This window comes from Eurytemora carolleeae, unplaced genomic scaffold (genome assembly GCF_000591075.1).
Source record: "Eurytemora carolleeae unplaced genomic scaffold, Eaff_2.0 scaffold538, whole genome shotgun sequence".
Classification (NCBI taxonomy): domain Eukaryota; kingdom Metazoa; phylum Arthropoda; class Copepoda; order Calanoida; family Temoridae; genus Eurytemora; species Eurytemora carolleeae.
This window is the reverse complement of record NW_019396474.1, coordinates 12,953-37,513: the sequence shown is the minus strand read 5'-3', so window position 1 is coordinate 37,513 and position 24,561 is coordinate 12,953. Positions and strand designations below refer to the sequence as shown.

General features: G+C 30.8%; 1 protein-coding gene across 1 annotated transcript; it reads right to left on the bottom strand.

Annotated features, from left to right (window-relative positions):
• Positions 1 to 6,225: 6,225 nt before the first annotated feature.
• On the bottom strand, positions 6,226 to 24,437 carry LOC111703938 (alkaline phosphatase, tissue-nonspecific isozyme; the record flags this gene model as incomplete). The annotated part of the gene is made up of 17 exons (XM_023476035.1): positions 6,226 to 6,342; positions 6,857 to 6,988; positions 7,548 to 7,639; positions 8,176 to 8,247; positions 8,974 to 9,028; positions 9,565 to 9,631; positions 10,071 to 10,128; positions 12,651 to 12,741; positions 12,805 to 12,832; positions 13,117 to 13,180; positions 14,351 to 14,398; positions 15,183 to 15,235; positions 18,455 to 18,558; positions 19,321 to 19,413; positions 20,217 to 20,321; positions 20,857 to 20,907; positions 24,289 to 24,437. Coding segments are annotated over 17 exons (1,326 nt in total), but the record flags the coding sequence as incomplete, so codon positions are not given.
• Positions 24,438 to 24,561: the final 124 nt, after the last annotated feature.

Below are 24,561 nucleotides of genomic sequence, written 5' to 3'. Positions count from 1 at the left end.
GGATTTTGAAATCTCACTACCGCCAATACCAGAGTTTGAAAATAAAAGTTGAAATTTTATATTCTCATTTTGGAATTTCAAATTTCACTACTGCAAAAACCTCTAGTTTGAAAGTATTTACATTTTCTAAATTTTGAAAAAAAGGCATTTAATAATCTGAAAAGTGTAAAGAAAATGTACAAAAACTAGCTTTTAAAACCTTCAATACCATTTTCTTTTTAAAAAAACATAAAATTTTCGCTCAAAAAGAAGGCATTTTATACAAACACAATAACATTTAGTTTCAGACAAAACGATATGTCGATTGTCGAACATATAAAGTCTAGAATTATTTACCCAACATCTTCGCCATTGGTACATAAAGTAGATTAAAAACTTTCCTGGGATCGCTTTAACAGAAAAGTTTAACATCAGTAACGAAGATAATTTAAATGCAGATTGCAAGTAAGTTCCCATAAAGCTCTGAATAATGAGTAAACATTATTTTAATGAAGCATGGCAAAAGTTTTTAATTCTGACCAAGGCTTAATTTATTTCATGCATTAATTATACATCAAAATATGCGCAGGCAATGACTTGTTATACTATAGTGTGCATTTATTGCAAATATTGTCAGAGTTGTACAATCACAAACAAGATGGAATGACACTGCGGAAAATAAATGAGTATAAACTTTTAATCATACTTCCTTTACAGGTACAGGGTCTTTCAATAAACATGGTAATTGAGAGACAACTTGAAAGTCGTCTTTGATTTCTGATAATTAATGCATGGCAAAGAAAGTAAAAAAATCGAAGCTGTACGTTTGACGATCTTTTCATGAAGTGGTCTACCTTTTTCGTATTTAAAAAATTGACGAAGATATTTATAACTCGTCAGTGAATTCCCAAGTTTGTTGGGACACCCTGTAATAGAGGGAACCACAAATGTTACATGACAGGCTGTCACACTAAACATGACAATTTTGGGATAACAATTAACCTCATAATTAACCTCATAATTAACCTCATAATTAACCTCATAATGATTATGGGGCTGGCTGTTTCATCATCCCCCCCCCTTGTTTTTTCCACAGAAACAGCTTACACTAGAACGCTCAAAGTTCTTTACCTTTAAGCCTGATTTACGCTTCATAATTGAACACATATTTTTCCATAAATTTTTACTTTTTAGAAAAGCTTTCAAAGTATTTGGATGTGTCACATGCATAGAGATATAGAATATATATTAGAGGGCAAGACATATATAGACCAAGGAACCGCCATATCTGATGCGTCAAATCTGTGTACTGCAGTGGGAGGAGATACAAACAAAAATTCAGGGGCAAAACATCAATCATGTGGGAAGGGGGATAATAATATATATTGCTATCGTAGACATGAAAAATGATTATAAAACGCAAGAATATTTTTTACTTGCGAGAGTATGCTTTAAAGGCAGGAGATAACAATTAACCTCATAATGATATTGGGCTGTTTCATAGAAACAGCTTACACTAGAGTGCTCAAAGTTCGTTACCTTTTCAATTGCATAATTGAACACATATTTTTCCATAAATATTAACTTTTTAGAAAAGCTCTCAAAGTATTTGGATGTGTCACATGTAAATAAAAATGAATATTTTTCAAAAATTTTCTCGATGTACTTTAAGATTTTTGAAACCTCTCATAACAATTAAAGTTATATTAAATTATATTAGAAAAAAATAGCCCAATCGGGATAGGTTTAAATATCTGCTTGCTAATTTGTATCCTTTATTTGTCAACATTTACAAGTATGGTTCTTAGAACAATTATTATTAAATACCCCATTACAAATTATCACTTGCCTTTCGTTGCTTTTAAATTTATCAGGCGCTACAATTGTGTGAGTCTGGGAATTGTTATCATTGTCATTGGAGTAGATACTCCAAGAATGTTCATCTCATTGGAGACCCCAAAATTCTCATTGGAGACCCAAAAATTTTTATTGGGGATCCCAATTTTTATTGGACATCTCAATTTTTTCTTCACAGTTCCCAGATTTCGTTGGAGACCTCTTGGATTTTTACATTAGGTCTCTACTAAAAATCTGCAGTGGTCTCTAATGAAAAAGTTGGTGGTTCAATTGATAAATGGAGGTCTCTGAAAAGATAGCTGTGTGGGACTTCAATGAACTGGGGTCTCCAAAAGTATTCCAATGGTGATAACTCCTTGCTATTTAATTTACTGTTTATAAAATTTTCAAAATATAAACTGTGGTAGTTAAAGATGCATAATAGGTATAAAACATATTATGGACATGCACACATCGTCAACGATCCAAGATCAAAGAAGATCTTTAAACCGTCTCCAAGCTGTCATTATGTAATATTTAGTGGTGGGACACTCTGTATTTTATACTTAAACCATGAGTTTATAAAATGTCGTCTTGATCATTTTTCAATGGGTTGTATACTATGTACAGGGTGTACCAAAAAACATGGGAATTCAGTGACGAATTGGATATCGTCTTTGTTATTAATTAGCATTGTAATACCTAATTTCAAAAGCCATAATATTATTATGTCTGCTAGAGTTTATTTTATAAAAAGGGTAAAAGACTGTATAAAGGTGTGTCTATTATGTCTCCGCAAGATGACCAGTGAAAACGGACAAGTTTATATTGTTTGTATACTGCAATTTTCTTGTTTTACTAAGTACATCCTTATGTAGTCAAAACAAAAATAAACAAAATGTGAATATAGCATACGAAACTCTTACGGATTGCAGCTTTCTCAGAAGGTATCCATGCACTATACTAAATCAAAAAATTATTCAAAAAGACGATATCGAATTCGTTACTGAATTCCCATGTTTATTGGGACACCCTGTAATAAATCTCAAAAATTTGTGCCTTAATGTGCTAAAGTAATTTTTAATATTATACCAAATATGATGAAATTTACTCTTCATATATAATTATTTTGTGATTGTAAATATTCGTTGAAGTCGTTGAAGGAAGATGAGAACGTGCAGCTGGAGAGATGAGAGAGAGAGGAGAAGAAAGAATACATTACCCAGAAAGGATCAGTCGACTGAACGGATTTCCTTTAGTCTTTATTCTTATATTCAGGCACCCTGCAGTTGAAAACTTAGTTACTTCATTAACAAACAATTCAATAATTATCCACAGAATATTTTGAAGGCTGGACTCCAAGTGAAACTTTTCTTTATAATTTTATATGTTCAGGTCTCATAAAAATCTCATCCTTAAGGTGTATCTCTGTATACACAGTTATAACCATAAAATACTGAAATAAGAAGACGACATTGTAGCAATACTCTATTTGATGTTGTTTCAAAGCAAATGGTTGTACTAGACACTTGTAAAATCACAAATTTAGTGAAATGGGTCTGAATACACTGCATATTTGTTGTGTCTGACGCTAATCAGACTTTTTAAAGTAATAGCTTAATTATAAAAGTCGTCTTACTATTCCAGAGTTTTCTGGTTACCAATGTAACTAAAACTATAAACTGCCTCGTACCATTTTATTTTACAGAAAATGATATAATAACACAATTTTAATAAAAATATGTGTTTAAATCTTGGATTACCATATACCCCTTTTTTTGTTCGCTCAATGCATGAATTTTACAGGCAAGGTTTCTGGCCACGATACATGAGAAAGACGACTTGAAAGTGGTCTTTTATGTAGGAAATCATTCGCGGCATTCATTTGTCGACCGACATACATGGTGTCCCACGAAGCATGACAGTTGGTAAATAGTTTTAAATGTATTCTCCCATAGTGTGTTAAGCTATTTGATACCAAAGAGAATAATAAAAATATCCCATTGCAGAACACATATTGAAATTGCCCAATAAAGATCAATGAAATTTCGCGTTTACTTCTAAAATTCGGTTTATGAATGAACAAATTATTTTAAAGATCAAAGAAGAACTTCAAGTAGTCTGTTTACTGTTTCGTAGGACATCCTGTATGATCTTGAATTAACCGTTATTGCAAATAAATAAATACGACTGCAACATATAACGATGCGTTGACAACTTTTAAAGCAAGGGATGTCACAAAATAAATTATTTATATTTTAATTGTTCTATTTATTTCTTTATGTCTTTGAATTATAAAATTAATTAAGAATTATAATCATGGTAAACTCTAAGTCTTAAAATTTAAAAAAGTCATCTGCAATTGTACCTTAAAGGAATTGAGTCTTTGGAACAAAATCAAACATTTAAACCTCAATATCTTTAAAGCCCGATGTTGTAAACCTTTGATATTTCAAACTCAGATTATTTGATCTAACAGAATTCATAGTTTGAAATATCTAAGGTCTACAACATTTAGTTCCAAAGATATAGGGATTAAAAAATCAGAGCTTGTGGCAAAGACTCAATTCCTTTAGAGATTTGACTCCCATATCCCAGTTACGCAAACAAAAGTACATTACTGTGAGAACCAGAAAACTCTAGGCTCAAGTTATAACTTCAAATAGTCCAATGAACACGAGATATTGCAATTATGCAATGTACTTATTTCATGGAATACGAGATTTAATAAATTACTGCAGTAATTGTCAAAAATGCAAAGAGATTAAAATTTATAAACATTAATTGTTTTCGGAGTGTTCATTATATGTATAAAGTGGTCGGTGTTATACATGAATACAATGAAGACGATTTTTTCTATTTAAAGTTTTGATTTCTAACATGCTTTTTTCCAATGACAAGTTTACAAGTAAACAAGTAAAAAAGAGAGGCTGTTATTTAACAGCTTCTCTTTGTTTTCATGTTTATATGGGTTGCCATGCTGTTTAAAAGTTTGGAAGAGATCAAGATTTAAATAAAAAGTCCTATTCATTGTATTCAAATATACGACAACGACTGTATTATATTTTAAAGTTTTTTTACGAATAAAAATGAAATCTATTCCAAATAAAAAACACAAATACTTAAAAAAACTGTTGGATGTCTAACTAAAAATACAGCATTCAAGTTTTTCTTTTTTCCTTACAGTTTGGCAAAACTACAAATATCGTCCTTATTTTTGTACCTACGGCAGACGTTCTAATATTTGGTAATGACAATTTGGAAATGACAATTTGGAAATGACAATTTGGAAATGACAATTTGGAAATGATAATTTGGAAATGACAATTTGGAAAAGACAATTTGGAAATGACAATTTGGTAATAACATTTAAGTAATGAAAATTTGGTAATGACAATTTGGTGATGACAAATTGATAATGACAATTTGGTATGACAATTTGGTAATGACAAATTGGTAATGGCAATTTGGCAATTACAATTTGGCAATGACAATTTGGTAATGCCAATTTGGTAATGACAATTTGGAAATGACAATTTGGAAATGACAAATCGGTAATGACTAATTGGTAATGACAATTTGGTAATGACAATTTGGTAATGACAATTGGGTAATGACAATTTGGTTATGAGAACTTGGGGACAATAGTTTGATAATTTGGTAAGTATACAATGTACACTTACCACGTTTATTTTTTATCTAAACTGAACAACTTTCCCTAGCTGGCAGGAAGTCAGTACTATAATTCAAATGAACCGGAGTTATCGGTACAATCTAACAAAAACGCCCAGCCGGAGTTATCAATACAATCTAACAAAAATGTCCAGCCAGAGTTATCAATACAATTTAACAAAAATGTCCAGCCAGAGTTATCGGTACAATCTAACAAAAATGTCCAGCCAGAGTTATCGGTACAATCTAACAAAAATGTCCAGCCGGAGTTATCAGTACAATCTAACAAAAATGTCCAGCCAGAGTTATCGGTACAATCTAACAAAAATGTCCAGCCAGAAATATCAGTACAATTTAACAAAAATGTCCAGCTTCAGGAAACCAACTAAATGGTTTGAAGTCTCATGCTATGTGTATAATTCTGTTTAATGGTTGGAAATAATATCAAGAGAGTGCTCGGCCAGAGAACCAACAGGGTGGGAGCGTCAAACACCCCCCATCAGCCTGTTTAGGGTTAAATTTCCTTTTTTATGTTACTTTTAAAAATTACATAATCTTAGATAACGAGCTATAAATGTTTCTTAAGGAAAATTAGCAATAGAAATGTGTGAAAACTTTAAGTTAAAACTTGAACATAGTTTTAAAAATCTCCAAACCTAGAACAAGTTTAAAGTATTTATTTCTATTGAAATATTTTATCTAAAACAGTTTAAATACAAAATAAAATTTTCCCAAATAAACATAAACATATATACATATCTATTTTAACACTAATGAGTAACAACATTTATCTATACAACATATTTCAATATTATCATAACAAGTGGTAAGCTGAAGGTTGTTCTGAAGCTCAAACTGAAAAAAAAACTTCTTGAAATATTTGTCGATGAAAAAGAAAATGCAAAAACAAGATATNCTCTCTCGAAATTGTAAAAATAGCTAATACTGACTGCACTGCCCCAAACTGTAATGTTTAATCATTTCAATTTTGTGACAGTTTGCAAAGATATGACAGTAAGAAAACTCAAGATTGAGGCAAATTATGAAATCCTATTGATAATGAAAATTGGTTAATTTGTAAAAATGACATGCTGTCAAATGAAATGCTGAAATGTTTTAGACATTTTTAAAAAAACAGTAATTTAATGCGCCTGTGGTTGGTTTAGAGACCACTCCCTATAAAGGGAGTGGCTGACTAGACATGGCAGTTGAGCTGAGAATGCATTATTGTAGTAAAATTTTTAGGATTTGAGACCTATCATGACGTTTTTTACAGGAAGATCGCAAAATCAATCTTTCAAATCCTCATATAGATTATCCATTTCGGAGGGATAAACTCCCTTTAAATAATTAGTTTCAAGAAGTTTCCCTGGCTGATGATGAACTGTAATCTTGAACAGGACATCCGAATTCTTTTTTATTCATACAAGCAGCATACCCCATTAGTAAACCAAGGAAACTTTGTTCATGCAGACCAGTTACTAGGTGGGCCTGGGGTCCTCTAAACAAATGGAAACGTGACACTATTTTAAAATTTGCATTATCTGAACCATGGTACAATGATGATGGTCATAATGTTTACCCGTACCAGCCTGTCTAATGTACATAGTATGCAAGTGACCCAGCACGGTTTCTGCAACAAACGAATACCTGCACCTTCTAACCGCCCTATATTTACCTGGCGAATACCAAAACCTTCTCTCCGCCCTATATTACCTGGTGAATACAGACACTTTCTCTCCACTCTATATTACCTGGCTAATGCTGAAACCTTCTCTCCGCTCTATATTACCTGGGGAATACAGACACCTTCTCTCCGCTCTATATTACCTGGCGAATTCTGAAACATCCTCTCCGCTCTAAATTACCTGTAGAATACAGACACCTTCTCCCCGCTCTATATTACCTGGCGAATACAGACACCTTCTCCCCGCTCTATATTACCTGGCGAATACAGACACCTTCTCTCCATTCTCTATATTATCTGGTGAATACAGACACCTTCTCTCCGCTCTATATTATCTGGTGAATACAGACATCTTCTCTCCGCTCTATAATACCTGGCGAATACTGAAACATCCTCTCCGCCGTGGGTCTCGTAGGGTGCGAAAAACATGGCAGGTTGTCGATAATCATCTCCATTATAATCCAACTTTAAAAAACATATAATCATATTATTAATAGTCCTCAGAGTGAGAACCCTATTTGATGAACATTAAGATTTCAAAAATATAAATTCCTAAATATTTATGAGAAAGAACCTGAACACTTGCCTACAACTTCTTATACTAATGCTTTGCAACCTTTGGGTGTAATTGTTGGATATTTAAAAATTTTAGATATTTGATTTTGCAGAATTCATAGTTAGAAATATCGAAGGTCTACGACATCAGGTTTCAAACATATAAGGATTAAATCATTAGAGCCTGAAGCAAGTGTTTAATTCATTTGTCTGATTATTTTTAATTTAAACTTTGTTAAAAAGTTCTTTGCTGCAAACTCAAATTTACTAATCCCTATATATTTATATCTTTGCAACTTTGAGGTTGTAAAAATTTAATATTTCAAACTTAGATTATTTAATATAACATAATTCATTGTTTGAAATATCTATGGTCTACGACATAGAGTTGCAAAGATATAGGAATTTCTGATCCATGAAGGCTTAATTACTTTGGGAAACCCTACCTTTGAAACATCTCTCCAACCAGTTGGCGTCCAATGATCCTTAAAACCAGGTCCATTGGCGTAGCTTATTGTCTAAAAGGGAATAGAAAATAAAGAGGGGTAATCTCAAGGAATAATAATTGCTTTAAAACATTCTTTAAAAATAGAATATTTGCAAATTATCTTTTTTTCAATATCATGATCTGAGTTCGTTTCCGTTTTTCCATTTGACGGCCCATTTTTTTAAAAATAATCTTTTTTGTTTGTTTATTTTTTTGTAAAGTTGTATTTGTAATCTCATTTTTTGAAGATAATTCTGCTGCGGCCCAGTAAATTAGAGAAATAATTTTAATACCTACTTTCACCCATTAAATGTAAATTTTTGGCTCCGCTATTTTCTACCTTTTCGATTTTACTTTCATTTAGCTAGTTTTACATGCCTAAAGTACATTTTGTTTAAATTGGGATTTTTTTATCTAAAAATTTAACCAAATTATCTTGGAATCTCAAAACCAAGCTTAAACATTCCCCTGGTTCTTCCAATTTCCCTAATCAATATTTGAGGCAAATCGATCATATGGTTCTTGATTTATGATAGGACATCCAAACAAGCAAATCTATCTATAAATTTGGCTTGTCTGTCTGTTTGGGTGTCTGTTTGTTTGTATCCAATAAATGTCAAAACGGCTGAACCGATCGGGCCCGAATTTTTTGTGGGACATCACGTGACCACATGCAGGGAAGGTTTGTGAATGATACAAATTTTAAAAAATGTGCTTTAAAGGTTTTTAATTTTGTAAAAAAATTTAATTAACCAACCTTATCTGGTTCGTAAACAGTTCCCAGGATGTTGTTTCCTCTTTTTGGATATCCACTGAAATACAAATATTTTAATTTTTTTCTATATCCACTATTTCATAAGATATTTTGATATCCAATATAATAAATTTTTTTTAAATTTATCGATATCTAGTATTTTATAAATTTTTTTAAATATCCACTAAAATATAAATATGTTTTGATATCCGCTATAATATAAACATTTTTGGATATCCACCATAATAATAACATGATTTTTAACATCCATTATAATATAAATATTATTGGATATCCACTTTATCATATAAATATTTTCACACAATTAAATTTAAAAAGTGTTCTACAAAAGACATTTTTCAAGTGATAAAGGACTCCTTCGTAATACAAATACATAATTAAACCGACCAACTTATGGATATTTTTAATTTTTATTTTTCCTGCAACTTGTGTTGTGAGGCTTGTGACTAAACATTTAGTTTGTAAATTTAAACGCAATGTTTTGAAAATAATAAAAACAACAATCGTAAAATTATAAGATCGAAGAATATTTAAGAAATATATTTTTTAACGTTTATATTTTTATGTAGATACCTCATCGTTACTGCGTGACTGTGATCTGCAGTAACCAATACCAAGGTTTCCTTGATATTTACCAAATCTGATTTAAATTATATATTTGAAAAAATTTTTTTACTTATGGTTTTTGTTTATTCGTTCGAATTTTTAAGAATTGATTAACTGATCATTGATTGTTTCAAGAATTAAATAACTGATCATTAACTGTTTCATATAAATTTTGAATTGATCTCCGAACATTGATCGTTTCATGAATTATGAATTGATTAATTGATTATTGACCGTTGCATTAAATGATTAAATGATCAATGACCATTTTAAGAAATGATTATGGATCATTAAACGTTTTATTAAGTGATTAACCAGAAATCATTGACCGTTTCAAGAATTGATCCACTGATCATTGACCGTTTCAAAAAACGTCCGCACCTTTTTATACGCACCTTTCTAAAAGAAAAACTGAAGTTTTCTAAATGTTTTTAGAAAAAGGTCTGGGAAACAAATAACATATATATTTTTTCCTAATGCAGTGTGAACTGCTTTGTCTAACTCAACAGTCTCTTCTAAAGCCATTTTACCCTAAACATTAAATTACGTTAAGTTATGCACAATCTTCAAGGGACTGTTACCGTATTTCAAAAACTAAAATATCTTCGACACTATTGATGGTTTCGTTGTGATCTCTTAAAAAATATTACGCTTCTATTCTCTTTAAAGGGAAAGACCGGCTAGTTATGGTAGTTGAGCTGAAAGTTAAGAATTGTAGAGAAAAACCTTAGGATTCATTTGATACCAATATGGTGTACAATTTTTAAAAAATGGAGCGTAAAGTCGTTTGTAATGTTTTACCAGTTGTTTCAGCCAGCAGAAGACACATTTTTTTTTACAATTATTTATTAACTCGGACAAAACATTTAATTTTTTTTTATTAGACTAATTTGCCCTTTTGAAACAAATCTTTTAAAAGAAAGTATCGATGATAATCATAATAGAACCGATATAGAATCAATTATTTCATTATGATCATTTTCTTTGCTGTTTCTATGATTTTTTTCTCGCCGATTTCTTCAAAATATTGTCTTCACAATAAAAATAAATAAAAACCTTCAACAAATAACCTTGCATAAACCTGCAATATTTCAATATGAGTTTTAATAATTTATATTCAATGATCTTCATTATTTTTCTCAATCTGTTATTGTTAAAATGTTATTGTTTACATGTTGTGTCCATCTTATTAAAAACTTGTAAAAAAAAACGTTTCCACTGCTGGCTGAACAAAACAGCTGAAATATTATAAACGACTTTACGTCCGTATTTAAAAACTGTACACAATAAAAATGTCTCATTGGCATCAAATATCTCTTAATGTTTTTCTCCATAATACTGCATTCTCAGCTCAACTTTGTCACAGAGCCAGTCTCTCCCTTTACACGCATAAAGTGCTGTTCATATCATAATGTTGGAATATAGTCTTTAATCAGACACTATGATAGCATGGTAAATGATAGTTTTAAAATATAGCTTTAATCAACTTAAATTATTTAGTAACAAAAATAGATCACCGTTCACTCTAAATTTTTAAATAAAAAAAACTCTCAAAATAAGCGATTTTTTGTAAATTATTTGGCAGCAAAATAAGAGATTTTTTTATTTATAAATTTAGATAAGACCGCTATTGAACTGCTAGTTCCCATTAGTGACGAGACCAGTAACTATTAGTGAAGTTGTTTTAGACGGATCTTGTCAAAACAAAACTTGATTGTACTCATGAAAAAATGATATTCGATTAAATTTTAGATTTTTTTTTGTACAGGGTGACCTGTAAAACATGAAAATCTAAAAAACTTTGGTAATTCATAATTATTTAATTATCTTCAAAACTTTACTTTTCATGTTTTAGTTATTTAGATCTTTAAAAGAAGATTCCAAAAATATCTTTAAATTTTTCCTAGCAAAAAAATTGACAATTTTATAGATTCAAAACTAAATTACAGGGTGTTCTTTTGGGTTTTTTCCGAATTCAAAATCTTGTTTTTTTGGGTTTTTTAAAATTGAAAATAAAATAAAAAACCCAATTTTGAAGTTACGTCAAATAAAAAATATGTTTTGAAAACAAGAAATCCTGAGGAAAGCGCAGGAAAAGACAAGACAACATTTAGTTTAAGAAAAAAGGCGCTTTTAAAAAAAAACCTCACCCGGTCAAAATTGACCTTCTCGTCACTAATGGGTTAAATTATCAATTTTCAAAGAGAAGATAGTTGATGTATTTTCGGGCATCAAACCTTATAGAAATCCAACGTATAGACACCGCTACGTATAGCAACATGGCGTATTTTCCGGGAGAACATTTTTTATATTTTTGAGAAATTAAATAATCAGTGTAAAGTAGATACAATTTTTATAAAATCCTTTCATTGAAATGGTAAAAGGGAATTTTATGAAATCATATTCGCATTACTGGAGAACTTTTTAATACTTTTGAGAAATTTTTTTTTCTAAAAATAAAACTGTAGACAGCATTTTTATAAAACATTTTTTTAAATAGTAACATGCAAATTTATGTATAACCATATAATCATTCATTTCTCATGTTGTCAGTACATAATAAAATCTGGGGGACCTTAAACACAATAGAGAGCAGTACAAATGTACATATTAAAATATTTTGCTCCTTTCATGTCTGGGGTATGTTAAAAAAATAGAAATTATGAAAATGATAATGATAAGCTACAATGTTTTACAAAAACGTTTAATTCTCAAAAACATAAAAAATTTCTCCCGGAAAATACCCCATGTTGCTGTAGCTGTTTCTATACGTTGGATTTCTATAAGGTTTGACGCCGTATTTTCGATCAGACAGAGCTGGAAACTTTTGAACAGTGGATATCGGGATTAATGCTTAATCCACGCTTTTTCTTAATCTCGAGATTAGATAATGCTTGTTTTCCTCTTGTTGTTAATCTCCAGATTAATTAACCGATCGGAATTAAGGATATCTCATTCTAAAGTTTTCAGCTCAGAGCTTTAAACACCTCACTCTATGAGTAGCCATTGTATATTAGCATAATTCTTTTTAAAAGTCTGAAAATTAAACTCACCAGATTTTCATGATGTGCGTGATCAATTCTCCCGCCTTCAACCATCAAAACAAAACCATTGTTATTCTTTGATAACCGGTTTATTGCCTGTCTAGATAAAATATTTTATTGAAAAGAGGAAAATATTTTCCTATCGGATTTCTGGAAAAAATACCTTGTCATTTCTGATAAACTCGGTTGTCCTGAAGAAAATAGAAATCCTTATTATTTTTTTTTATTCAAAAACCAAAAAAAGGAATGTCTTATGAAATGAACATAGCAAAAATTGATTTAGAACGACTGTTAGATCTTTTATATGAATTACTGACATGAAACACACATATTGTGCTCTGTACATTGAGAAGTTTGTAAAGGTAAAAGTATTTAGCTTTGTAGAAAAAACCCATAAGATTCTTTAAATGTCGTCTTCCTATTCCACAGCTTTATGAGTATTACTTTTTACATTTGTTTCTAAAAAGTTTATTACCTGACTCAGATTTATCACGTTTTGTTTCAAAGTCCATGTGACTGGGAGAAAATAAACCCACCGTCTAAACAACACAAAGGGTTACTTTAGCTTTTATATTTTTTAAACATAAATTGGCAAAACTCTCAACAAGCTTTGCGTAAAAGCTTGCAACCTTTAAATAACCGTGATTTTACAATAAATATTCTGATTTTGTATTATTGATTTGGTGAAGAAAGAAAGAAGTGTAAAGTTGCATGGAAACAAGAGTTTAAAAAAGTCTCATTCTTTGTTAATATCCAATTACACAATACATAGACAGTAGAAGGACACAGAGAGAGGGTTTAAGATTAAATTATCTATATTTTACAAAACAAATATAGACTTAAAGTGAATGTTCGCGAAAAATGAAAAGGGGTATAGGCTTACGGTGAAAAATAAGCGCTTTTGATCGCTACTAATCTTACTTCTATTTGTTGCGTCTATCACGAGGAAAAACGACTCATACCGAAGAGCGTAGCGTCCATACAAATTCAGAAAGTTGCAATAATTAACAATTTATTTAATTCCAAAGAAATCATTCAGATATTACAACCAATAGACATCTTTTATTTTTCGACGCATTCGTGTATAGTTGAAATTTCATAGTATATTTTTTATGATCTGATTTATTTTTTTTAAAAATCAAAAATGTTATTAAATATTAACTATCTACGAATGTGTTGAAAAATAATCGATGACTATTGCTTGTAATATCTGAATGATTTGAATGAATGAGTCGTTTTAACAATTTTCTTCTGATAGAGAAGTAAGATTAGTAGTGATTAAAAGTGCTCTTTTTTCGCCGTAAGCCCATACTCCTTTTCATTTTTCGGGATCACTCCCTTTATCATGGGCCAATAAATTGTAAAATTTGTGTAAACAGTTATAAAAATAAATGTTTGGTTTTCGTTTTTATACCATCTTTGAGCTCTATTCTTCACAATAATGTTTTTTGTTATCAATATTTTACCCCTAAAATATATATTTCTAGCTCAAATATTCATAATTTTGCATCAATATTTTCAACTACAAAGCATGACACTTCAGAGATGATTGAAGAAATTCATTTTTTTTTTCCTGCTGGTTGTGAACTTGTTTCTTGTTGTAGATAGCAATTAAATTGTTAGATTTAACGAGGTGAAAATTATACTTTGAGGAAATTAACCATATCTTAAAATTTTAATTTAAATTTTTGAAAAAAATGTAGTTTTACCTTTTTCCCAAAAGTCCACCTTTGAAGTTCCCCTGTATTCTTAAGCACCTGTTCAACAAAATAGATTTTGAAAAAAATAAAATATTTATTTTTTTACAATTTTATTCAAAAAGTTTTCAGTGAAATAAAAGAAAAGAAAAACGTTGAATACTACTTCTAAATAATAAGAAAGTATAAAAAATAAATTCTGGCAATAAAAAGTTTAATGTTTGCAATTTTTGTAAAAAAGATGATTATGATTAACCCTGCAAATGTGTTTTTGCAAAATTTGTGTACTCCGTTCCATATGGCATTCTAGAATTAAAAATTATCAAAATCTGACAACTGAAAGTGGGTTAAAACAAAGATTTAGTTTGTTACAGGAAAAAGTAGTCATTTGCAGGCAGTGTGCCTAAGGACTAAAGGCAGTTAGTATAAAAACTGAGGTTTAGACCTAAAAGGGGGGCAATGGGTATTTGGGAAAAGTCATAAAATTTCAACAGCCTCAGACCAATACTATTTGAGTTATTTAAAAAAAAATTTCAGGGGGGCCAAATTGACCCCCCCCCCTCCCCCAGCAGGAATAGGGTTAATTGATATTAACTGCAAAGGTTTTCCGTACTTGGAAAAAAAATATTATTTTGATCACTTGTCTCAAATTCTAATTTTTTAATCCTTATATATCTTTTCAACCTGATGAGTGATGGTAAAAACCTTTAATGTTTGATAATTTAATCAAGCAGATTTCTGTAAAGTGGAATAGCAAAGTTCGACAATTTCAGGTTTCTAAGATAAAAGGATATTGACGTTCAGGAAAAAAGGCGAATTTAAAATTTCTTTTTCAATAAATTACCTCAATTCCAGCTGATTTCATTTTATCTACGAGATCTATATCGTTTCTCACTCCTGTACAATAAAAATATATTTTGAATATGATTTGAATATATTTTGAATATATTTTGAATAAATTTTGAATATATTTGAATATATTTGAATATATTTTGAATATAATTTGAATATATTTTGAATATATTTTGAATATATTTTGAATATATTTTGAATATATTTTGAATATATTTTGAATATGATAAATGACCCATTTTAACCCTTTTCCTACTTACTGCTATCTCAGAATGTATAAGTTATTATGAAAGCTCTACTAAATTCGTATCAGTCCGACCCAGGGAGTAAGGAATAGAAGGGAGATATAACTGACGCAGTTCGCCCTACCATGCTTTGCATTTGAATGAGAAATATTTATCTGATGTACAATTACCGCGTATACAATAACCTATTCTGAATATTTCTTATACAAATGGAGTACCGTCTGCAAAGCATGTATAATCATATGGTAGGGCGAACCGCGTCAGTTATATCTCCCTTCTATTCCTTACTCCCTGGTCCGACCCTATCCTCGTTCTGTATACAGGGATTAATTCTGCTCCATGATTGGCTATATCTTAACATTTCATTAAACAGACGATATTTAAAAAGTATTTTCGCAAAATCCGCCTGGCTTGTCCGATGACACGTAATTAGCAGTGTTTACTGATTTCTCCTTTACCCAAAGGGTACTTATTTAAAACATTTCAAATTTTTTTCTGCAAAAAATCTGCAAATTGGCAAATTCGAAATAGATATTGCGAAATCCAGTTATTTCAGACCTAAAGGGAAGGCTATGGGTATTTACAATGAATTCTAGATATATGAATACATCGACCGTCATAAGTTTTTCGATGATTCTAAAAAACCTTCTTTTTATTTTTATTTCAAGGTAAATTAATAGCCATGAAATATGACTGCAATTGATATATCAATATTAAACTCATTTTTACGCGGCATTATAAAAAATTCTTGCTATGTAATCATATATCTGGGATTCACTGTAAGAAAAGTCAGAAAATTTCAACAGCCTCAGACCAATACTTCTTGATTTATGTAAAAAAAACTGCAGGGGGCTGGCGACGCCCCCCCCCCCCCGCAGGAGTAGGGTTAAGTAAGGAGCATCAGTTTGCAAGAAGAGTCAACCAATATTGAATGGCCTAAGACGTGGACAATTCCTTTTTGGAATTTTGACAAAAAATCAAAAAAAGAGGGGGGAGGGGTCCTGTTTCCGTCACCCCTACTAGGAAATAAATTAATTTTAATTAAACGTTATAGTACGCTGTTCAGATATTAAATGTTATTTTAATTTTTCTGCCAATATCCTTTCAAACGTAAATTTATTGTAATACAAATTTGTCTTGATAAAACGGGCAAGATTAGGTTACAAAGATATGCATGGTGGTTATAGCAGAATAGAGTTTGAGGCGAGTAATCAGTTCCTTAATCTTTATCCGATGCAAACCTAAGCCATAAAAGTTAAACCTTTTTCTTTTCATTAACATTAAAATTTTAAGGAAATTGTAATTTTATCATGTATCTATACTTTCATCTTTGTTTTCCATAAATCCTGTTTTTTAATGTAAATCATAATTCAATTATTAATCCCTTATATGNATTTTTATGTTAGTGATGTGAAATCAAGGGATATTTGTATGTTGGTGATGTGAAATCAAGGGACTTTTAATGTGCTTCTCATTGAATTTGAAAATCTCAGTCCTGATTTTGCATAATAAAATAGTTAGGATAATGTATCTTCGAACTACTGAATGAATAATTTCGAAGACAATAGGAATAAATTGTGAGTTTAATATAATTAAAAAAAAATACTTTCTGAACTGGAGGAGGAAGGAGGGGGAGGGGGGGAAGAATAAAAAATATTTTTTACATTTTTTCACCTTTTCTTGGCATTTTTTTTAACCCTTTAGCACCCAAACTACAACAGTTATCGATTTATTTTTTTCAATGAGCTGGCCTTGAAAAATTGGGCTAGGAACATGCATTTCAACATTATACCTATTCGCTAATGCCTTTTTCTAGGGGGGGGGGGGCGGGGGACGCCCCCAGTCTATACGAAGACTCATAATGTATACTAATCTTCTCACAAATGCCATTTATTTCCTGAGTAAGAATTTTAAAATTAGCTCCAATTTTGGATTGTTCTGAATTTCTGTTAAAATACTTCAATTATTATAAACTTCCATCAAAGATAATTTGTTTGTTTTTTGTAAAAATTAATATATTATAGCTCCATTTTTGACTATTCTGAATTTTTTAAAAATTCTTAGACTATTTTTAGACCACATTAACTCCTGACTGTTCTAAATTTCTGTTAAAATACTCCATTTTAACTTTTAACTCTATTCCTGCTGAGGGGGGGGGGGGTAAATTTGACCCCCCCTGTATTTTTTTTTACATAACTCAAAAAGTATTGGTCTGAGGCTGTTGAAATTTTCTGACTTTTCCTACATACCCAAAGACCCCCCATTAGGCCTAAAACCGGGCTTTAATACTAACTGCCTGAGTCCTCAGGCACAGTGCCTGAATGACTGCTTTTTTCTGTAACAAACTAAATCTTTGTTTTGACCCACTTCCACTTGTGAGATTTTGATAAAATTTAGCTTTTTGGAAAGCCTTTGACATAAAGAAACGAATTGCACAAGTTTTGCGAAAACAATTGCAATTTGTTTGCAAACAACCTGTCAAAAGAAATTTGCACATTTTTATTTTTTCTTGATTAAAATTCAGGTTATTTAAAATTTCGTAAAATTTTTTGCATATTTGAAATGGCATGGTCAAGGGCTTTTCAAAAATGTATAATTTTTCATTTTTTGGACAATTATTTTTTGCAAACATGTTTACTATATAACTGAATTTTGCGATAAAAAATTCAATTTTTGCAAATTTGCAAATTTTTTTTGCAGATATTAAAAGTAGAGCACAAGAGCTTTCCAATGATGTATCATTTGTCATATTTGGACATAAAACATGGAATTTAGAGGGGGGGTCAAATTGACCCCCCCCCAGCATATCCTGGTTTTCAAGTACCCCAGCAGAGATAGGGTTAAGACTATTTTTAAATCACATTTATCCTAATATTTGAACATTTATTTTTTTAGCATAGTCTTACCTCATTTTTGATAATTCTAAAGGTTTCTATTAAAATACACTATTTTATGACTTCATCTATCTTTACTTCATAAAATAGGCGATGTAAATGCTCAGTAAGAATTATAAAATTACCTCCATTTTTGACTGTTCTGAATTTCTGAAGTCCTCCCCCAAAGGCTAAAGCAAGATTGCCAGACTCAACATTATTAAGAAGCTGGGTAGCAATGTCCAAACAACTAAAATAAAACTATACATTCTAAATAACGAAGGATTTTGCCAAATAAACCTTTAACACGGAAGCTATAAACTAAAACTTTTGCAGCCAAGGAACATTCATGTATAGAGCTGCAAAAAATCATTTGTATGTTAGTGATGTGAAATCAAGGGACATTTGTATGTTAGTGATGTGAAATCAAGAGACATTTGTATGTTGGTGATGTGAAATCAAGGGACATTTTTATGTTAGTGATGTGAAATCAAGGGACATTTGTATGTTGGTGATGTGAAATCAAGGGACATTTGTATGTTAGTGATGTGAAATCAAGAGACATTTGTATGTTGGTGATGTGAAATCAAGGGACATTTGTATGTTAGTGATGTGAAATCAAGGGACATTTGTATGTGGTGATGTGAAATCAAGGGACATTTGACTTTGGGACGTTTCAAAACCAGTCCGGTATTAAACGTAGTAGCAAAATGATAATTTTGTTTTGGGTTTTAACCTTATAAACTAGCTTAATACAAAAAAAAACAGTTTTTGCCACAAACTCAAATTTTCTAAACCATATATCTTTGCAATCTGATGGTGTATAACAATTTAATATTTCAAACTTAGATAATTTTTCTGAAAGAACTTTTTAATTTTATATATTTACAACATTTGGTTGCAAAGATATACAAAATCAGAGTTTGTGACAAAGATTTAATTCCTTAGATGCATTAAAAAAAAAAAAATTCCACAACTTTCTGGTTACCACTGTAATTAACGAGAATTTTACCCTTTTTTCTGGTCTGCTGGTATATCAATATCAGACTCCCAGTCCCTACTAGGGCTGTTCGAATATACTGCCCCTGGGGTAGCATGAGTCAATCTAAAGAAAAGGGTTTGTTCAAATATTTAGAATTGGTTAAATACCTTAAGAACAAGGGTTGTTTAAATATAAAAATATCCAAAATTCTATGAATAAAAACAGACAAAATGAGTCTAGGGAACGCGTGGACGTGGTTTAGTTTGTAATTTCTTAAAGAAGAAGAAGTTGTTCACAGTTTTATCGTCTTTTGAGATGAAAATGCGCGATTTTTTCCCCGAAATCTTTGCTGTGGTTACTTTACAGTGAAACCCTTAAAAACGAATACATCGGAAGAATTTATCAAATGTCGTCTTGACAATTTTTCAATAGGTTGTTTACTATATTTCATAAATTTCAGTCGTATTTGCGAAAATAAATAAATAGCCATTAATATGCGGGAACAGTTTTAAAGAGTTCCATATAATCATTTAATTAAAAAACTGAATATCTGCAACATTCCATTATCAGAAGGTGAAGAATACGACATTTGATGAATTCTTTCGATGTATTCGTTATTGAGGGTTTGACTGTACTTATTTAAATAACTTAAAATCCCTCTATTTGATAAATCATAGTTCGGTATTGTTGGTCCAAGGGGGGTAAAATACGTTTACCTTGTAGTTGTAACTATACCAAGGGGGGTAAAATATGTATACCTTGTAGTTGTAACTATACCAAGGGGGGTAAAATATGTATACCTTGTAGTTGTAACTATACCAAGGGGGATAAAATATGTTTACCTTGTGGTAGTAATTATACCAAGGGGGGTAAAATATGTTTACCTTGTAGTTGTAACTATACCAAGGGGGGTAAAATATGTATACCTTGTAGTTGTAACTATACCAACTTCTTTCCCGATCATAGCCCCCCAGTTCATTATACTGTCAAGACGTGCCTTTTTCAGTAGTTCAGGTTCACATTCTCCATTCCTGAGTTAGAATTTTCTAAAGGAATTGAGTCTTAGCAAGAAACTCTGATTTTCTTATCTCTACATCTTTGCAACCTACCCAATGTCCTAGACATTAGATACTTCAAACTATGAATTCTGTTGGATCAAATGATAAAATTTTAAATATAAAAGCTTCACAAGGTCAGGTTGCAAAGTTATAGGGATTAGAAAATTTGAGTTTGTGGCAAAGACTCAACTCCTCTACATTTGTAAACTGGGGTCATATCTTATCTGTCTATTAAGGAGAGAAAGCTTTCAAAGCAGTCTCTGATTGGTTGAATCAGAACCAATCAGATCCAGGTTTATTTACGCTCGATTTTTCGAATAAGACGGGTTGAACTTGGGTTTAAGCTTTTAAAATCTCAGCTCTTGGTATAATAGTCAAAATGAGGTAAAAACACTGAAAAAGTCATTTTTATAATTTATGGCTTGTACCAGGATTATTTATGATATCGTCTAATCATTTAAATAAGCTTTAAATATTTGTTTACAGCATTTGGTTTTTTTTTACTTACTTTACTCTGTTGTCGACCCCAAGAATTCCCATATTTGTTTTTACACCTAAAATAATTCAATTCTTCTTTTTATATAATTTTTGTATTCCTTGTTTTTAATATACATAATATACCGCTGAACGATATTGTAAAAATGGAAGAAAAAAATATCTTTTTTCTTTTTAGTTCTCAGAAAAACTTTTAATTTGACAGATATCAAGAAAATTGTAAATAAAAAATATTTTCTTCAAATTGTAGCTTTCATTTTAGGTTGTCATAAAAGGCACTGTAGACGTAATTTCCAAAGATTTACCATTTGTAAATTCAAAACGGTACCATTTAAGCAGTTGCATGTCTGAGCAAGAATTTACTATTTTTATAATTTTATTTTTTTTTTAGTTTCTGGTAAGTTAAGTTTTTGTTATACAGACTTATAACGTAATGATGTCTGATCAAGAATTAACTATTATTGTTTTTGATTATCAATACAGACGTATAACATATTGATGTCTGATCAAGGATTTACTATTTTTGNAGTGCTTTGAATTTACTTGAATAATAAAAACAAATCTAGTGCAGCCTGGTCTCAGTAAATGTAGAAATACCTCTGAACTTTATGCACAGATGGACATCTTTTTTGTGAACTTCCGACATTTCTTTTGATCGTTGGACAAACAAACGACTTGGATCGTCAGAGAAATGAAAAAAACGACCATTTTAAAAAATCGTTTAAACGAACTTTGAAAAAACGATCATTTTAAACTGAACGAACGATGTTTCAAAGATGTTGACAAAACCATAATTTTTAACTAAACAATGACGTTTTTTAACTGAACTAACCAGTTAATTGAATGAACAATTTAATTGAATGAACAATTTAATTGAATGAACAATTTAATTGAATGAACAATTTAATTGAATGAACAATTTACTGAATGATCAATTTTTCTAAACAAACGACTATGAAATCGAACTAAATAGATTGCAAAAGAACGATATTTTTGAGAACGAACCAAATAATGTTTTAACGATTGAAAAAAAAATATCGAAATGGGTAGTTTCAAATGTTGATCGAATGAAATAAAAAAACGAACCTCCATATCTCTATGATAAAAAATAAACGCCATTCACTCTAGCTATTCCATGTTTATTGCATGGAATACCATTAATCTGCTCATAATCCCGATAGCTTGATCTTGATATTCACTTTGAATACTTTTGATTTGAAGATCAATTCTTGTCTCTTAACAGAGGATGGCGTTCTAGCTCATTGTAGAAATTCTTTAGTCAAGTGCATTTTATTCCCCGATGACATGAATATTTACAAGTGCAACAAACTTATTACACTCTTGGATTCAATCTTATTTATCATGATTTGGAAATATTAGTTTCAAAATGGAGAGAAACCTCCAAATAGATTATCAAGTACAATAGGTGGCAACAGAGAAATTAACCAATTATACACTACGTCACAAGTGTCAAATATAATAACGAAAACGAAATTTTTTCAAATTAGTTGACATGTTTTCCAAGATTAAATAAAAAAGTGTAAAAACAGAAACTAAAGAACACATAAAATTGAACTTATTTTACTGTAAGAAAAGCACTTTATTCTAAAATTATCACTATTATTGATGATTTTGTCGGACACTAAAACTGAAATGACACTTGTGACGACAGAATACAACTGTACTGAGAGTGTACATATTCTACGTTGCCATCTATTGTACTAGAATCTATTTGGAAACCTCTATTCTTTTAAGCTTTTACAGTTATTGTAGTATTTTAATCATCCAAAGGAATACACGGTCGGGTTGCAACAATTTAAGTATTAGAAAATTATTTGAAGTACCCTGAGCAAAATAGGGTTAAAACAACGTATTTACTGCTACAAAACAAAAACAAATTGAGTTTTTTATTACTTAAGTTTGATGTGCTAATAATAAACCAGAGGCCGGATTTAAAGAATTTAAGTCAAGGTTTAAATCCGCCAAAACCCGGTTTAAATTGAGCGCCGGCTTAAATCTTGAAACATTTGATACAATTTTAATTGAAACCAGCCATAATTAAGCCGCGGTATAAATTTAAACCACGGCTCAAATTCTTTAAATTCGGCCTCAGGAGTCAAGACTTTTAATTACATATAGTGCAAATCTACAACTATAATTGATCTTTACATATATCGCAGAAACTGTCCAACATGGTACTGCAAACTAGACAGAAGAAGACGGTTAAATTTATGGGATTCTTTGTTNAGAGCGGATTAAAAAGAAAATCAAAAGTTTCCACAGTGGATATTCAGATTAAGTGATCATAACACGCAAATCTGCCCCTTTAGTAAAAGTAAATTGAACCTATATGAAGAATAAAGTCTGACCGCGTCAACCTTGTTGCACCGGCTAGTCCTGTCCATAGAGCTAGGTACAGTACAAACTGGGACCGGAAAGTTGACCCGGCTCGGAAATTCAAATGTACTACGGCTGCCCGTGATAAGGGTTTCATTTCTACAGTTTTCAGCTCTGGCTACATACTAGCAATTTTAAACATATTTAGCCTTAATGAGTTATGATTAAATTATTTAAGATTTATTATGTCTTATGTGCAATTTACTTTAGTTCGACGTGCAGAGCATATTTAAAGGAATTAAAAGAATGATGCTAAGGAGAAATATACAGAGAACCATGCCGGGATGCCGGAATTTAACAAAAAGCTTTGACTTCGGGATAAGTTAAGGATGGAAGTGAAATATATATATATTGCTAGGCTTCCAGGGCGGTTCGCGCCCATCTTAGATTAAAATTATTGCTCTTTTATCGATTTTTTTTTGGATTTCGAAAAATCGATCTAAGACAATTATTTACATTTTTAACATTCCATAAGCCTTTTCTGGGATCCTGTGAGGTTCTATAAAAAAATTTGGGTCTGATCGGTTCAGCCGTTTTGACGTTTATTAGTTACAAACACCCACTCACCCAAACAGGCAAGCAAAGTATACAGGTTATTATTACAGTCGACAATAACAAAATTAATGTAAGATTTTTATGTTTCTTCAAGGGAACTGCATTAATGAAAAAAGATATTTATTTTATTTTAAATTATGTCTTAATATCCTAATAAAAACGCACAAACATCAATGACTTTAGCAAAATTAAGTATCAAAATAAAAGATTAAAATTCCAATTACTAGAAACAAGATAACTCATTGTTCCTCGATCAAACTGCCATAATCAACATTTGTCTGTTGTTAAAAAAGCGTTCTAATAATGTGGAGCTGCAGAGAGGAAATTACAAAGAGGACGCTCTTTTTAGAAAGTCCGAATGTGATATAAATACAGGGTTATCCACAAAAAATAAGACTTCTTTGCCTATTCAGTTAGTTTGTTATCTTTAAACTATATTGAAAGTAGAAAGCCAAATTCAATCTTCAGATTAAAACGAGTTACAGGTCGTCATTAAAGGATTATGCATTCTGGGTAACCCTGTTCATTGTTGCTATGAGGAAAAAGGGAAATGTTTAAGCTTACCTTTATTAACCCAGAGTAAGGAAATTTTTCCCAGTTTAAGGCATCCTCCTCTCCTGTTTTTCCAGCTTTCTGACCTGTATAAGATCAAGATAAAGATCAAGATAAAGATCAAGATCAAGATCAAGATCAAGATCAAGATCAAGATCAAGATCAAGATCAAGATCAAGATCAAGATCAAGATCAAGATCAAGATCAAGATCAA